General features: G+C 33.1%; 1 protein-coding gene across 1 annotated transcript in view; it reads left to right on the top strand.

The window, feature by feature from the left end:
* LOC145673167 (uncharacterized) overlaps positions 1-18,379 on the top strand; it is a 342,278-nt gene that overhangs the window by 204,300 nt on the left and 119,599 nt on the right. Inside the window, exon 2 of the mRNA XM_081742611.1 lies at positions 17,039-17,838. Coding sequence (XP_081598737.1) covers positions 17,039-17,838 — 800 coding nt within the window. The remainder of the gene's footprint in view (positions 1-17,038; positions 17,839-18,379) is intronic.

Below are 18,379 nucleotides of genomic sequence, written 5' to 3'. Positions count from 1 at the left end.
ACTGACTATAGAACATTGCCATATGGTTATCAAAGTAATAACTGTGTTAAATGATTGGTATTCTATGTATATGTAAATAGTAAACTGTCTAAAGGTAGCATCATGGAGTAACATGGTCATAACATCATCAAATATGTCCATAAGTTTTCCTATCTGTTGGTACTTGTACGTATATATAATGTAAATATGTCAATAAGTTATTAAGAATATTCTAAGTATAGTAAATATCTTATTTAAATATACCTATATATGTATATCAATATGCCAATATTGAAAATACAATAAAGCGTTACAATTTATAATAATATGTTTTATTTCTCCAACAAATATTGATATAATATGAAGTATCTGTATTCTATATAAGATAAAGGAAGAATACCTATGCTTCATATAAGGTTATTTATACAAATTTTATGTTCCTACAATAAATGACTCTAAGTTGGAAACCATGTTGATGTCATAATGTCTTCTATAAGGTGAACAAGCATCTTAAAAGTAAGTAAAAGTATAAATATATGGCATTAGAATACTGTAGTGAAAACATATCTATATGTAAATGGGTTATAGCACAGTGATATCCTTTGTGGTTAAAATATCCGTACAACATGTCTAACAACTATCTGCGTACGTAAAAAATCACAATATATACATTCTAACATGGTATTCAAGGTAATCTATATACATAAGCAATCAAATTATAAGGCTACAATATAATCAGTTCATGTGTTTGCATTCACATAGCATATCACCACAACAACATATACAGCTCTACAATACGATAAAATAAGGCTACAATCCAAAATTAATACAATAGAAACACTTTGGGTGTTTGCATCCAGCCTAGTATAGCCCCTAAAGCTATGCAAGCCAACAACACATGCTTAAAACACTTACATGCAAACGAAAGATAATATGTCTACAATATGATACATATATTCCTGTCCCGATATCAAAAACCAATATACATACATACATACATCTACCCACTTACAAACTATTCATATATACATGCAATTTGTCATTCGTCTAAGCTTCGTACACCATTAGACCCATACAGTATCCAAAACATGATATTCTATGTTAAAAATCCCATATCAGCTACACATACATGTACCCACTTACAAACTAATCATATATACATGCAATTTGTCATTCGTCTAAGCTTCGTACACCATTAGACCCATACAGTATCCAAACATGATATTCTATGTTAAAAATCCCATATCAGCTACACATACATGTACCCACTTACAAACTAATCATATATACATGCAATTTGTCATTCGTCTAAGCTTCGTACACCATTAGACCCATACAGTATCCAAAACATGATATTCTATGTTAAAATCACATATCAGCTACACATACATGTACCCACTTACAAACTAATCATATATACATGCAATTGGTCATTCGTCTAAGCTTCGTACACCATTAGACCCATACAGTATCCAAAACATGATATTCTATGTTAAAATCTCATATCAGCTACTGAAAATACAATATCATTACATAAAATACCCCCTCATTAATATTCATTACCATCTCATTAATATTCATTATCATTTCATTAATATTCATAAATAATTAATTCATTACTCTAGTTTTTAAAAGGATAAAATCAATTATGCGGAAATACCTTTAAAAAAATCTTGTTTGAAGACTTCTTCCAAAAAGCACAAAAGTGAAAGTTCCCTTACGTATACAATTCATTCAGTCTTTTTCCTCTTTGGAACTCAGGTAGGAAGGGCCACCCTTTCTCTCCCCTCTACGTATGTGGCAAGGTCTTAACAAAATGCGTAACATCTCACACGTCAATTTAAAGTGGATCTTTGCTCAAAATAACAACACAATTCCCTTATACAATCCTACGTGCGGTCTCTCATTATGGGGAAGCAATACATTAACTTTTAAAAAGTGACACGTAACTATCTCATTCTTAAAATCTTTGTCCTTAGAATAATGATTCCTATTTCTTTTTTTCGCATATTTTTCAGTTTCCATGCAGTAGAAGTCACACTCCCCTTAAACATGGTCTTTTACTCAAAAAAACAACAGTACACTTCGCCCCCCAACTCCATCACCCTGGAACACACACATACAAGCAGGTGTCTATGTTCCTTTCGTTACTCCCTATGAAAGGGTTCTCTTTCTCCTACGCCTTCCATCTTAGACAGTCAATATCTTTTAACAATTGTTCTTTATCGAGAGTTTCCCATGTTTTCTAAATACATTAAACTAAATTATTTGACAAGTTTAAAACACTCTTTTCTCACTTCCTGCTGTTAGACTATTCTCACACATCCATATGTCACATTAAATTGACAGTTTTCTTCTTTCTTTAATTGACAAAATGATGGAATTATGTGACAGCTCCATAAGACCATCTGTTACCATTACAAAGGATGTTTGTCTGCAATCCATTCTTCTAAGAACACACACGATGGTTACATTTTGCCATAGACCTACTTTTTTATCCTTTGTTTTCCGTCTTTCTCCTTTAGTTACGTCACCTTAGAACATCCCATTCTTTTATTATATGTGCCTTCTTTCTTTAGAATTAGTTTCTTGAATACCAAGACCAACTGCGTTCAAGATTAACGAAAAAGACTTGTGTGGACATGATGTGAAGTTCCTTTAGGTATTCTTCACCACTTGAGGGCAAAATAAGAAAGGAAGAAACAAGTTTCTTAAAGGCTTGGGGAAAAACGGTAAGTAATCAGCATAAATTGTATAAATTAATATAAATTGTATTAAAATATATGATAAAACATTCAAGAGGAAATTTACACCCATTTTCGTGAGAAATTTGCACTGTTGAACAATTGTTGTGAGAATGAAGGAAATTTGTACCAGTTTTCGTGAGAATTTTGCACTTTTCTCCAATTCTCGTGAAAATAAAGGAAATTTGTATCAATTTTCGTAAGAAATAAGGCGAAATTATACCAATTCTCGTGAGAAATTTGCACTTTTCTCCAATTCTCGTGAAAAAAGGACACTATACTACTTGATATACAATGAATAAAATACGAAACAGTAGGAGTACATAATTACGAACATGTTATATCTTATTAGTCTTATCGGTTTCAATTGATAACCGATCAATAACCGAAGACTAACCACAGCCTATAAATAATGGCACACACACTCACACACACACACACACACACACAGATAATACAAACAGAAATAAACACTTTCTACATAACAGCCAACTACGATTATTGACAATAATCAATCTGCCCATATTCAGTCTCACGATGTGAATCAAATATTCATTTATTCACGATACAGTATGTTAGTGCTAAACTTAAATATAGATCGCAAGTTTAATATCTATTACAATAAAACATAATGCAATTATTGAGGGTGCTTAAACTTTCCTGAAACCATAGCCGAAGAAATAAGACTTGTAGCTCTACAAGGTCTTCTGGCCTTCAGTTCTGCTCCTCTGAAATTTATTACAAAGCTGGGTAATTGTCGAGCGTGTAGGATGTTCTGTTTCAAATTCAACGCCTCCACTGGCATTGAACTTGAGCGACAATTTCAAATTATAAAACTACTTTAAAACAGACTTCAATTCCTCAAATATCAAGCGTGAACCGCCATTTTGTTTCACTATCATCCATAATACGTCACATGCTACAGTCGTGAGAGTACTGATATCTGTTGAGAAAAACACCGTACTAATGATATTGTAGTGATTATTCAACTTTGAAAACAGTACGAAGACACAATCTAAGTCAGAATTGTGTGTTTAACTTTTAATGGACTCAGTATATAAAGATGATATCATGTTCAAAACAGAAAATAGTCTTCACTGTTAAACAGAGAATTTTTTTTAAAAAAAGAAAAAAAAATTCAAAGTGAGAGAAATGGAAGAAAAGTCTTCTAAAATAATAAAAACAACAAAAATGGAATTCAAACTGAGCTAAACGTGACGTATGAAAACATGCAAACGATTCTCCTGTGTTTAATCAAAAAATTTTTTAAACTTCTGTGTATAGGAGAACGATCATTCCACGTTTTAATTCACTTGGTCTACTGCATACGAATATAAAATATTTCTAATAACTGTTGACTGCTAGAGGTTGGACTTCTGTTTCCATCCATCGCTCTTCTAGAGAAATGTTTTCTGTTTTACGTATATGTGAAGAAAGAAAACATCAAGAGAGAGAAGATTCTTGTGCTTTCGCAACGATTTCTAGAGTAGTGCTCCATTTTCTTTCTTTCTTTCTTTCTTTCTTTTTTCTTTTTTTTTCCTATTTAAACGAGTGTGGTTTGTTTTACAAAAATATTGAAACTATAATAGACTTCCAAAGTATAGAAGTCCAATTACAGAAATGACTATCAGTTTCACATTATATAAGTGGATAAAGAAATAGATGGATCTTACTTTTGGGACCCTGAATGTATTTCAAAAATAATATCTCGTCATCTCTTACTCAGTGGCGTATCTAGCCCCAGGTTGGGGGAGCCTAGCCCCCAGTTTTTTTGAGTGACAAAAATATTTGAAGCTATTATTTATATATTTTTGAAAGTTGTTCTTTTATTCTTTTCTGGAAATTTTTTGAAACATTAGAAATATTTTAAGTTGCAGTTTGTCTGTTATGCAATGTGCAAAATAATACTTGAGGTCCACAATGTCAATGTTCAAGCAATCCATGAATATCCATCGGGAAAGAGTGAAGTTAGAAACTTTTGCAGGACCTATAAAAAACTTGTAAATCAATTTGCGAACTAAACAATCGATGAGTTAGCTCTTGACTGGATCACGATTACGTGTTGTATCACTGTGTGGTAGTAGTAAAATATAAGAAAATGAACACAAGAAGCTACAAAGATGTGTGCTTTCTCTTATTTTACACGAGAAGTAAAAATTATCCGTTATATATATATATATATTTTTAAATTCAAATTTCCTGTTAACGAAGTGCGTAAACGCATTTCAAATTAAGATGATTTGCGTAAACTCATGATATACCTATCACAGTCTGGATTCTGATTGGCTCCTCTAGATCCTCTAGATCCGCCATTGTTCTTCTGCTCTACGTAAGAAATAAGGCGAAATTATACCAATTCTCGTGAGAAATTTGCACTTTTCTCCAATTCTCGTGAAAAAAGGACACTATACTACTATATCAAGACAAGCAACAAACTTTGTATTGAAATCTAACCATTTACATACCCCTCCCCTCCCAAGGTATGTATGTGTACAAAATTAGGTCGATATCAAATCATTCTTTGTAGGTCCTGTGTTTGTCTCCTTAACTTTATTTGTCAGTCAGCGTATATTTACGTGAAATTATTTAGATATTACTACTATTTTGGTTGTTCGGGCCCCAAGCCCCCTCTCTGCTATGACACTGTTTTATAATGATTCTTGTTTGGTAATTGTAACAATTGAGTATAAATTAATCTTTAAAATTAATAACATAATAATAATTCATGAAACTTCTTATTGCATATTTGTTGCAAGTAACCTTAATAAAGTAGAGGAAAGTCTATCTCTTAGCATCGTTCGTTGGTGAAAATATGGGAAACTTTCCCATCTTTTATTTTTATTTATTTATTTATTTATAATTCTTTACGTTTATCTTTTGGGAATTTGATTTCCACACTATCGCAACTCTCGCACATATCTTATTTTCAATTCGCCTTGAAAAGAGTTAACCAAGTTCGTGTAAAGTCGGAACGAAATTTTTAAACAAGATGTGTAGAAAGAATATTGTTGTCATTGCCTTGGTATTCGTCGTTCCTGTATTCTGGAGTGTATCTTGATACGATCAGTTAATATCGTAAGACTAGTGAGTAAAATGTATAAAAGAACGAAACAATAAGTTACGAAATTTCTAAACACACACAAGACACAGACGATCACATCAAAATAATATTTAAAGTACAATAGTATTTCTTAGTATATAACAAGCTATGATGCTTATTAACAAGATAAGGAGACTTGACTAACAAGATTTCTCTACCGCATACCTTAAACAAAGCATTAAGAACAACACTTTCTTAGCATCAGACACCTTGAATAGGGTTTTAAATCATTAACTAATAAAGCATTAAAGTTTACTTTATCAAACGCCTTAAACAAATCAATGAAACAACACCCATTAACGCTTTCTTACTGTCAAATACCTTAAATATGGTTATAAATCATTAGCTGGTAAACCATTAAGATTCACTCTATTAAACACCTTGAATCAATGAAGTCATCATCCATTAGGACTCTTTTACTGTGAAATACCTTAAATAGGATTATAAATAACTAGCAGCGTTCACCCCGCTTCGCTGCGGTCACCCCGGAACGCAATAAACTTTGTTACTTAGATAATTTTTACTTTTTCGCTTTCAAGTGATATGATAAAAACCATAGAAGATTGCAGTAAATCTTAACATTATATCGCCTGTCATTTATGTTAACCCGCCCCGCTTCGCTGCGGTCATCCCGGTGCTGGCATATTGTAAAAGTGTCTGTAAAAATAAGCAAATCAATTTAAAAATTTTAAACAGAAGATTCAAGCTATTTTCCGCTGTATATCGCCTGTCATTTATGTTAACCCGCCGAGTGACACGGTCATGCGGGTTGCATATAAATACGTTTATTTTTACCTATGATGAACTAATAACAAAGGATTTGTGGACACCTGAATGGTCAATTATCTCAAGACACTGGTAATTAAAAATTAAAGTGATATGATAAAAACCATCTAGGGTCCAAATCCTAATAACCCCCCAAAAATGAAAGAAATTGGTTCAGCCGTATTAGCGTGATGAGCGGACAAAAAATTGTACGTTCTCTTTTATATATATAGATCTGCATTAAAGTTCACTTTAATAAAACTTCTTAAACAAGTCAATAAAAACAACACCTTTGGGCATTTTTTTAATTGTCAGAGACCTTAAATAACGCTTTAGATTAATAGCTAATAAATGCACTAAGATTTATGGTATCAAAACCTTAAACAAAACAATGAAACAGCTCTTTTTGTTATCAAATACCTTAATACTTTAAGTGTTATCCTCTGAGATATAGGTTTTCCGATGATTGATGGCCGTTTTTGTTATATTAAAAATATTTCAAAATCTAGAAGTACAAAAAGTTATGTATCATAGACTGGTGGAAAGTTTGAATCTTACTCCTTATTTTCGTATATTTTATTTCCCAGTAATACCTTAATATTTGATAATGTATTAAGAATTGCATAACATTCACAGAAAATAGAACGTTAGCGAAACATATATTATACATAAAGATGGATTGTGTACTAAATTTGGCTTACTTTGTTTATATTTTAAACATTATATTATATTTTCAGCACCTGCACTGCACTATAGTGTATCAACTTATGATAGTAAGCATTTTTTTAAATGGAAAACTTCGGAGTGGGAGTCCAGTAATTCCAAATCGTGGAAAACTCACACGTAAATCCTTTGTATATAACAGTGGTTCACAAATAAATCTTTCATGAATTCAGAAAGCAATTGTTTGTTATTGATAGTTTTGTAGTATAGTATGCAAGAATTGACCAAAACCATTAGAAACATAAGAAATGCCTCTTCATCAAAAAGATCGCCATCACTTTTGCTCAATTTCCCTTCCAAATTTTAGGTGCATGACGTTGTCCGACAGATTGTATCTCGCTCCTTTTGGAGTAAAAGAACATTTACATCGTTTTCAGACATAGATGTCAATAGAACAGTAAGGAGCATTTGGGCATTATCTAGGAACGAAAATTACAATGCATGAAATCCAAGAAATATTTCAAAATTCCTAACTCTGTACAAGTAAGAAGGAAATCTGGTAACATACGTGTTTAGCACTCAAAGTATATAATAAAGGCATAGACTATTACCTAACGAAAGCGCTAGGTTTTACTTTATCATGCGCCTTAAATAAATCAGTGAAAACAACGCTTATTTGGACTTCTTTAAAATGCCAAACACCTTAAATAGGATTACAGTCTATTATATTCTTGTCGATTATTTTCGTTACTTTGAGATAGTACTTTGAAATGATCCTGTTTCTTCCAGATTTTTGTCCCTCAGCAAATTATTGAGATTTAGTCCTACATAGAATTAAACCACCTAAAACGACCATTACAATAGTTTAAAGTTAAGATATTTCACATTTAGAATAGACTTTTTTTCGTACCTATTGAGTTTATGTTCACATTTCACATTGTCACAAAGTATACTAAACTAGATTTGTCCTTTCAAGGTAATAAATTGACATTAAGATGCCATTATAAAAGTGGGGCTCTTTCGCGAAAGATTTTTGTCATACATATACGTGCACATATGGATATCTACACGTACATAGAAAATATAAGAAAGAAAAGGGTAAATTATTATGCTATAGTGTGTTCTTCCTATGAAATTTCTATGACAACAGAGGAGAACTGAAGTAATAAATCGAGAAGGAGTCTTCGTACGTCATCTAACGCGGAACCAAATGTCTGACTTTATCCTAAAATCACGTCTTAAAATTACTTTCTTTCTCCCCTCTTTTTTTTACCATTTCTCCTTCGTTATTATGGCAAATAAAAGTCACACAAGGATCTATACACATCACAATCACCACCTCTTTTATATACCCTTTAGCATTAAGGTTTTCTTTTTTTCTTTTTCTGTTTGAAAACTCCAAAAAGGTTATATAGCTACCGCAAAATTTTAGAACCGTGCCATTATTCTCGAAGAAGAAAATGTACAAATATTATGATCTAAAGTTGTATCTTTTTTTGGTGTTCTTTTACTGATCTATAAAAACATGCCTTAAAGCTCGTAGTTAGGACATTTAACGCATCAGATAATCAACGTCTACTTACAAATGTTATTTTTTTTAAGATTTTAGATTATTATATGATTGTGTGAAATGATAAGTGAAAGATATTTCTTTCTTTTGATGTAAACATCGTACTAAAACTCACAAATTTATGCTTAACATGAAGTTAAAATGGGCTAAGCTTCTACTTTCATGTTCTCTTTCGCTTTGTTTTCTTTTTAAAAAAATTCAAAGTTAGAGCATTTTAAGAGGAAAAGATAATCATTATAATATTTTAACATATTAATGTAAGTAACTTTGTTGAATCGTACTGCATAATATTAAATAGCAGCTCCCCAGTTACGCTTTCATGGAAAGGGTGATAATAACAGGGGTTATTCAGTCGGTTAACACCAGTTAAAATTTGTCAGGATCTCGAAACCGGTATGCACCTTTCTACTTCTAGATTCAGTATTTACAAATATATATATATTCAAGGTTTGAATTTCATTTTGTATTCTATTCAATTATAAAATAAAAAGAATATTTTAAATCCCACAGTTTGCTAAAATGCAGAAATACTTGATGGAATGTTTTATATCGTCTGCACAGGTCTAGAATGTGCTTAAACATAAAATGCATGTTTTAATCGTTTGTATTATCATCTAGCATGATTTACCTTTGGTTTTCACGTTAAAACTACATTCACGTTCGATAATCCGGCAAAATTAGCAATAGGAACTTAACACATTAAGGAGTGTTTACTGTATTATTTTTGAGAATGTACTACTTTTTCCCTTTCTAGTTTCTAGAGTTTTCTTTTAAAAGGGTGAATTAAAATAAGACATGCTGTATTTGAGATATGACATTTTAAGTTTCTACTGGTTGAACCTGCGCTGTCTATTCAGAGCGTCGTTCTGTTATGACCATGAATCTCCTTCCCACTGTGCACGTCTCCTTACTCAAACAAGTAAAGGATAGGAGAATCACAAAGGAAGTAAATTAATATGTATAGATGTTGGAGTGAGTTTGTAGCAAATTTGTAGAAGTAATACGATATCATGTGGAAGATATTTTTTCGAATAAATCCATATCCGTCCGAGTACGCCTTATTGCGTCTCTTGAGGCCTTTGAAGTTGCCAGCATGCAATAAGTTTTGCCATTCAGATTTAAGCAAAGCGCCTGCAATGTCCGTCAACTCGTCATACTACACTTCTCTACTGGTTGCCTAACACCGTAATTTCGGCCTGCAACAGTGTTAATCTTATGGGCTCAAAACGGTCCCTAACATGTGAATAGAACAATAACGACACGGTTTTTTGAAAATTTGAATGAGAACTGGACAATATACACAAATTTGGAATCGACCAGCGAAAACGGGACGTTTCTAGCACGTATGAGTTTCGAGATCTCATTGTTGAAAGTACTGAAGACAAACATATAGACCTAGCATTTTAAAATATAGATATTATCTCATCAGTGGAATATAATGTTTGTTGATAATGTGCAAACATAGTCCATTTCTGTAACATATATTTAGTTTCCTGTCAGAAATGCATATTTTACATTGTGCTGACGCAAAACGATAAGAAATTATTGATTTTGTTTACCACGAAATAATTATCGTACGTATATTTTTCTTAAGAATATTAATGTTTTTGGATATAATATACATATGCAGTGTATTAAATTACATGTATTGATAATGTAAAGTTTTGTAAGATAAAAAAAACAATTACTATGTAAAATAAATAACTGATTGTTTTTAAAAAATAGGGGCATTTTCCTATCCTGACTTTAGTTGAAAAAAGTCCATACTAAAACCAAAGAGAAAGAACTGTACCTATTGGAATTCTGGTACCCTTATGCCTAACAAAGTTAGCTTAAGGCCTATTACTGGTAAGTATCCAGATCCTCTCTATGAAGTTTCCGCCATTTCCCATTCCCGTTCGTCTTGCTTCCAAATATTCGTCTTAGGATTTTGTTTTCAAATACTTTCAGTCTGCATTCTCCCCACAAAGTAAGGACCATGTAAGTAAGTAAACCACATTTTTAACAATCACATAAAGAGTAATTTAAAAAGAATAGTGAGAGTTTGAGATGTGGCCTTGAAGAAAAAGTGAAAATAGCTTGTATGGATGAAACAAAGTATGGCAAAATTGGGAAGACAGGGTTAATACTCAATATAGTTAATAAAACGTATGAAACGTATGGGAAACGTATAAATAAAGTTATTAGAAACGTGATGGAAGGTATGGACATAGAAGGTACAAGGGAGGGGAATCATTATTATAAAATAAAGACATTTCAATCTGTCAATCATGCTCCTAATAGTTCAGTCAGGCTGTTGTCACTAGCTGCTCTTCTCCTACCTGAGCCCAATAGCGAGTACGCAATTTGGAGAGAAGCTGAAAACTTGGAGATTAAAACCTAGTAATGCATGATATTAAAGAAAGTAAATCTAACATGAAGGCAAAGAAAGAAAGTAACAGAGGATCGCAAAAGTAAATAACTTCCCAGCAACTGCAGAATGATGCTCTTGACAGGAGCGCACCCACGGAGGAGTCTACCAGGTTCAAACCTCCCCTTCCCTCCAAAAAAATTCCTAACTCAATTTACATTTGTATACTCTCTCAATAAAATTGTACTTGTTTAACAGCGAAATGATTGATGTAACATGAAAATTTAATCTTACACTTCATTTGTACTCGTTCTCTTATGAAAACAACCTAGGTTTATCATATAGTCTATTTCTGAAAATATAGGTGGAAGTATTTTACAATTACTTATCATCGTCTTTTCGGGTGCAGAATAATATCCGTTCAATAGTACATACACGTAGTGGCTTCTAGTATTGGAACCTTTGACCCACTCTAAGTTTGGACCTCTCTTAATAAAAATTTTTGGGTGCACGTCTGGCTCCTGATGTTGATAATAATGAGTACCTGGATTCCGTTTTTTTTTTTTTTTTTTTGTAAATTTACGAACCATGATTACCTGCAAGACATGTTTTAATGTTGTTATAACTATTTTAGTTCTTTTAACTATAAATATAACAGGTATGAGTATAGAATGTAAGGTTTCATAATTACAACAAATTACTAACAATTACCAATCATGACTACCACTTGAGCAGACGTCAAGTGAATTAAGCAACTTCAAGCGAATTGAATGTCGTTTACTGAAGAGTGAAATTCTAGAATATTAATAACGTGTAACGAAAAGGAAACAAAAAATGCCCAAGGATAAGGCATATAACCAGTCGTGTTAATGTTTTATTGAGCTGTGCGTGAGTGTAATATTTACATACACTTTTCGAAAAAATCGAGAAAGAACTAACTTGTGAACATAAACGCCGATGTTATAGGAGAACCATGCCACTTATTGAAGTGAAACTGATGCGGAAAGATACCCTCATATTAGAGGTCTACACGGGCTCGGGCTAAGCCCGCGGGCTTGAGCCTACAAGGCATATATCACTTTCTGCTCGCACCGGGCTAGGGCTGTAAATTTTTAAATAGACAACCATATTACTCTAGCCTTTTCGGGTCTAACTTTGTAAATATACTAAACAACGGTAGTTATTGGACTATTCTTTCTGAAGAACTTTTAAAACACAACTGCAACATTAAACCTCTTATTGCTGTAAATAAAAAATACAATTTTTGCGTTAATTATTAAGTTTCTGTAATTCGAGGTTATTTCGCGCTCATTTGATTATCACACGAGCTCGGGCCTAAATGCTAAAACATATTTCGGACTCGGGTCGAGCCTCACATTATAAACTCACGGGCAGGGCAGGGCCCGGCCAAAAAAAATTACGGCCTGTGCACACCTCTACCTCATATTAAGTTCTTTATTATGACACCATCAAAAGTCGATCGTACATACTACGGTTAATGATATATGGTATAAAATTGTCAATAATATATATATATATATTTTAAATTCTGTTTAACTAAAATATTGTATAATTATAAGACATGTATAAGTTGGTAGATCACATATAGCTGAACAATATGAAATACACAGAGGAAAATGTATGTGGCGTACGTAAAAACGTAGGCTCCATGCGTAAATCATGTAGGTTTTGGAATTAACGTAGACTAATGTAACATCCTTCGGCAAACGTATAACTGAAATTGTATGTCTTATAATACTGTCCGTCCGTATAAGTGTTTCATCTATACGTACTTTCCAAATGAAATAAAGAAATGTATATAGGCAGTTAGGATCTCACATACAGATCCCGTATATAACATATAGCTGACGTGTATAACATATGTATACCTATGTAATATACGGCAGACTGTTACATGTTAGACATACTGCAGCGGCATGAGGTAATATCTAAACGGGAAAAGGACAGTTCGTATGTAGCATATGAATAATTTATGCTCCATACAGATTTCCGTACTAAACTTATGAATTCCGTATATAACGGATTTTTCTCAGTGTACTTGAGGATAAATTCATATGTGCAGTTTAAGAGAAAATCGAAAACAAAAAAAACTCTTGCGATGCTATAAGGTGTGTTGCTCATTGCCAATAATAATTGACAGTACTAATTACTCCTGCTTAATTGAATGGCAGGAAAGGTTACGCCAACAACAAAGATCAATTACTAACGTACCAAGTAAATGCAGCTTATACACGATATAGTTCAGTAAATAAATATATTACAGACAATTACATTTTATCTGACACAAGTTAATAGAGTTGTGCTACGAGACAGAACTATCCAAATAGAAGAAAATCTATTTTTTTTTTAAACGAGACATCACTTTCGCTATACATTTTCGAGACGAGACCACCTTAACTCTTGTCATGTGTGCATCCCTAATCAGGAGAACTGTTAACGTGATGCTGTGTTGGTTTGATTCTGCACTGTACAAGTGCATTATACAGATAACTAAAGTGTCGTAATAGAAACTTGCAATAATTATCAAATTACACTTATATATATTGATTCTTTTTCCCATGTAGAAGCATATATGTTCTATCGAAGCTCTTTTGTTTAAGTTTCGGTCTAGTACTTGGCAACATTGAAACCCAAATCCTTTCATCCTTGACTGGAAAGCCCACGGAAGGCTAGTCAAACTTGGCTAACAAGATTCCTTCTTACCCTTTTCCTGTCTTCGTTTCGTGGGTTTTAGTCTCTGACAGAAATTGGATACGGTCAGTCGAGCTGGTTGGATGTTTCCAGAGAAGAAGGAGAACAAAACATCAGAATGCACGTTATTCTAGTTTAACTACTAAGCAAATTCTTTGTGATATGTAGAGAATGCTGATTAAATTACGCTGTATTCTGTCCGAGACTTGTTATTTATATTTTGTGGTTGAATTTTGGACATCTTGATCCTTCAGCAAAATCTCTTACATTTTCACAATATACTTTGTCAAAAGAGCTATAATATTTATTCTGTTATAATCACACAATGGACATATTTGTCATTTACATATTTGTCATTTAAAACAACAATCTCAGGTAATTAACATGTTAAGTGTTGTCCTAAGGGATGCAAAACGTTTTAGAGAATGTATTATTTGTTAATAAGGTTACTTGTCAGTGATAATTTTAGAGGTAGCCCGCTGGATAATTCTCTCATTCCTCCCAGAGTCATATCTCCGATTGTGCTCATTGTGTTACCAACATTTTAGCAGTACTATTTTTCACCCACTGTGTATAGGAATTTTATTCGAGTTGGTTTTTTTTTTTTTTTTTTTTTTTTTTTTTTAATCACCACTATTACTGATCAATTGTAAAATATAGCCCACCCTTCCCGTTGATCTAGTGCATGTGCCTTTGGTACACGTCTGCCAGGTTTCGATTTCCGGTAGGAGAACATGAAAAGTTTGTGTTTACAATCATTCATTTTTATTCCTAAAGTCAAAACATGGGAAGTTGAACTAAACGTTTTTATTTAGTTTCATTTCATGAATTACTACAAAATAATATTAGTAATATACGTTTTGTTTAAAACATTCAGTTACATATTAATTAACCTATCATTTTACAGAAACCAAAAAATAAGCCATGTACACTCATGTCCAAAATTATTGTTGCATGTCTATAAATATGTTGTTGTAAGAATATAATTTGAAAACGAATTCACCTGGTATTTCTTATAATGTTAGTATATGTATAATCGGCAAAGACATGTATATGGCAAATTTCATGTCATAAGAGCAGTAAATAAGAACAACAAAACGAAAGTAAAACTTTCTTGTCTATTTAGCAACATTTTGTTTTACTCATTCTAATTTTCGTATTTATAATTCTTTTCCTATAAAATTTACCACAAATACAGTTTCCCAGTTATACACATAGTATCAGCATTAAAAGTACCCTGCAAAATCATTATCATATTATTTTCTTACAAGAAGACAGTTATAGATATGCGACAATCATTTTGGACATGAGTGTACATATGATATTGACAAGATACAATAGATCTTAATAAGAAATAGGAAACATCTCAGTCTGTCCGTCTCTATATCACATTAATTCTTAGTAATAAACGGTGACATTAATAGAAGTTGTTACCTGCGCCATCGTTTACTATAAATGATTTAAACAAACATAATGTTGTACTTATAAAGAAGTCCTCGATTTAATTTGAGTTTGGGATCCCTTTCAGCAGCGAGGGTATATGGGACGTGGATCTACAGCTTAATGTGGGATCCAAACTACGTGAGCTTTCGCTGGGAATCAAACTCGAGTTTCCATCTCAAAGGCGCGTACGCTAACCGCTTCGCCACGAAGGAGCTCAACGAAATCCTTGAATAATTGTATAAGTATGATACGGAGTTTGGAGTGGCTGCACAGTGGACTGAAATCTTAGCTAGTCAAGAGTTTATATGTATATATATATATATATATATATATATATATATATATATATATATATATATATATAGAATATTTATGTCCTGGGTCGTATAGTACAAGATGTCCAATATATAATGCAACCCAGAGTTTGGGATAGTAGAACGTTTGAACCTGAAGCGATACACAAATAATGGTTATAGCACAATGAAGCTTTGTTCATGCATATATTTTTAAACTAGATAGCAACGATTGGAGTACAGTAGAAACCACACAGTTTTGCTAGATGTAACCGAAGGTGTAAATCAAATTTTTTTTCAAAATCATTTTTTTTTTTTTTTTTGCATTGATTTAGGCCGAGATTCAAACTTAGAAGCTTATGATTTTTTAAAAAAGACAACTTTCTAAATGATCTATATGCTTTTGATTACGAGCTTTGAAAGTCTCTTTTTTAGAAAAAAAAAATTTTTCATGATTACTAAAAGGCAAAAATGAAAACAACACTTTACAATAGACTGAATGTTTACTTCAAAGAAGTAAAACTATTTTCTGTACTTTACCAAGAACATACAGCAATATTGTAATTATTAGGAGACTTAGAGTAAGACTTACAATATAGTCTTCTTAGTACGTCTGATCGTTTCATCGTTCGTGTCTTCTAACGATAACTCTTAAACGGATGGGATTTTTTAAAAAAAATTATATTTCTTTTGCAATAGATAATTAGAGGAATTATCTTGGACAAGTTTGTTAATAGACTCAATCCATTAACGGATTAACGAATAACGACCAATTTGACAGTGGTTAAATATATCCCATATCCCCTGCTTATAAGTGAAATTTTTACTTTTGCTTTTTTTTTTTGTAACAGATAGCTAGAACGATTATCTCGGCTTTATTCGTTGATGGAACTAATTCGTTAACGTCTTAACGGATAACGGTGACTAACGGTGGCTATCCATATCCCATACATCGAATTATTTTGCGTGATTCCCTTTACTGTCTTTACCAGAAACTATTTTAATAGTGATATTTTGTAAACTTTTAATTGAAAAATGAAATGAAATCTTTGAGTTTTACGTCCCACGATTATGCTGGTTAGGCTAAAGGAGACGGTGATGATGAGAGATGAGTGAAATGGTGGAATGAAGAAAGTGGGAGGAAACGGGAGAACCCCGAGAAAATCCACGAGCACGGTGTTTGTCCACCACAAAGTTCACTTGGCGGGGGCTGGGATCGAACCCGGACCCCAAGCACCAGAGGTGAACGCTCTACCACTGAGCCACCGCGTTCCAAAACTTTTAATTGAATTGTCGATACAGATAATGTTACTAGCATAATTTAATATAATAGTAATTAATATATTTTTGAATATAGTGTTATTTCCATAATTTACAAGTAATATTAATTTTAGTTCTTTCTCTCTTTTATTTTTCCAGGAGATGAGTCCTCTGGAAGTTCGACTGGAGCCAACCATGCACGAGCTACTGGAAGCTGTGAGAGCCTTACTTGTTGTTACTCATTGGCACTCCTTCTTTGTTATATCTGACGATTCGTCGTCAGCTGTGTTGTTGCGTCGCGATCTCGCAAGGATATTTCGTTCCGATATAATTAGTAGTGCAAGTGATTTTGAGAATCCTAAAATTCCACCTCTCAACCCGTCCTTCATTCTGTTACGAAAGAACTCCGCTCCACGCATTATTTTTCGACGACTCGCAGAAATTAATAAGTCAACTCGAGGTGTGGTGTTATTAATGTGTGATACGTTAGTGGCTGTCGAAGTGCTTGGCGAAGCTCGTCGACTTAACATGATTTCCAATGACTGGGTTTGGTTTCATGTTGAAACTGGAGGTCAGCGGATACCAACCACTATAACCCCTAAAAAAGTGGATCGTAATCTTACAACAAGCAATAATGCCAGTCAACAAATCCCACGTCCAGGAGAAAAGGATAAACTTGTTGACCCTGACGAGGAGGGTAATGAAGACGATACTCCAGCGTCCTCACCTTATGTTGGTGCTGAAGTTGATGGATTGCCTATTGGATTGTTAGGATTACGAGCGAGGCCTCCGCGGCTAAACAAACATTTGGTAAAAGGAACAGTTAGGCTTATATCGCAGAGCTTAATGGCTCTTGCTAAACAGGGCCTCTTGTTAACCAGAAACAACGAAGATTTTTCCCCTAGTTGTTGGAATCCTACGTCACAAAAGCTACAAAATTTTTCTACAACATTAGCGAGGTAAGCATTATCATTCCTTTTTATAAAGTATATATTTAAATTATCTTCAACCAATCCAAATGGAACATGTATTTTTCACTGTTATACAATCTTTCAGTATTAAGTTTGGTTTAGACATCATCAAAATTTTCCTTAATATACAGGGTGTTTCAAAACAATACCGACAATGTTTGGGGATGATTCCTGATACCAAAATAAGACAAAAAGTATAGACCAACTTGGGTTCACAAATGGTTCCTTTCGGAGTTATGAGGTGATTCGTCGCACCAAGTTAAGAGAAAAAGTATAGACCAACGTGGGTGCAAAAATGGTTCCTTTCGGAGTTATAGGCTGCCGAAAACATGAAAAAAAGAACTTTGAAGGTCCATAGCTCCAATACTATGGAACCTACCGTAGTCGGATGAAGACATCACTTAGGAACTAATATGTACCCTATCCAAATATCCATATTTCAGAATCGTGCGGTACTCTCGCAACAATTTTTATAGAGGTAGTTGGTATTTCAAATTATATGCCCGTAGCCGAAATACTTCTATAAAAA

The sequence above is a fragment of the Thermobia domestica genome, chromosome 16, assembly GCF_964235325.1.
Source record: "Thermobia domestica chromosome 16, izTheDome1.hap1.1, whole genome shotgun sequence".
NCBI lineage: Eukaryota > Metazoa > Arthropoda > Insecta > Zygentoma > Lepismatidae > Thermobia > Thermobia domestica.
This window is presented reverse-complemented; position numbering and strand designations above follow the sequence as displayed.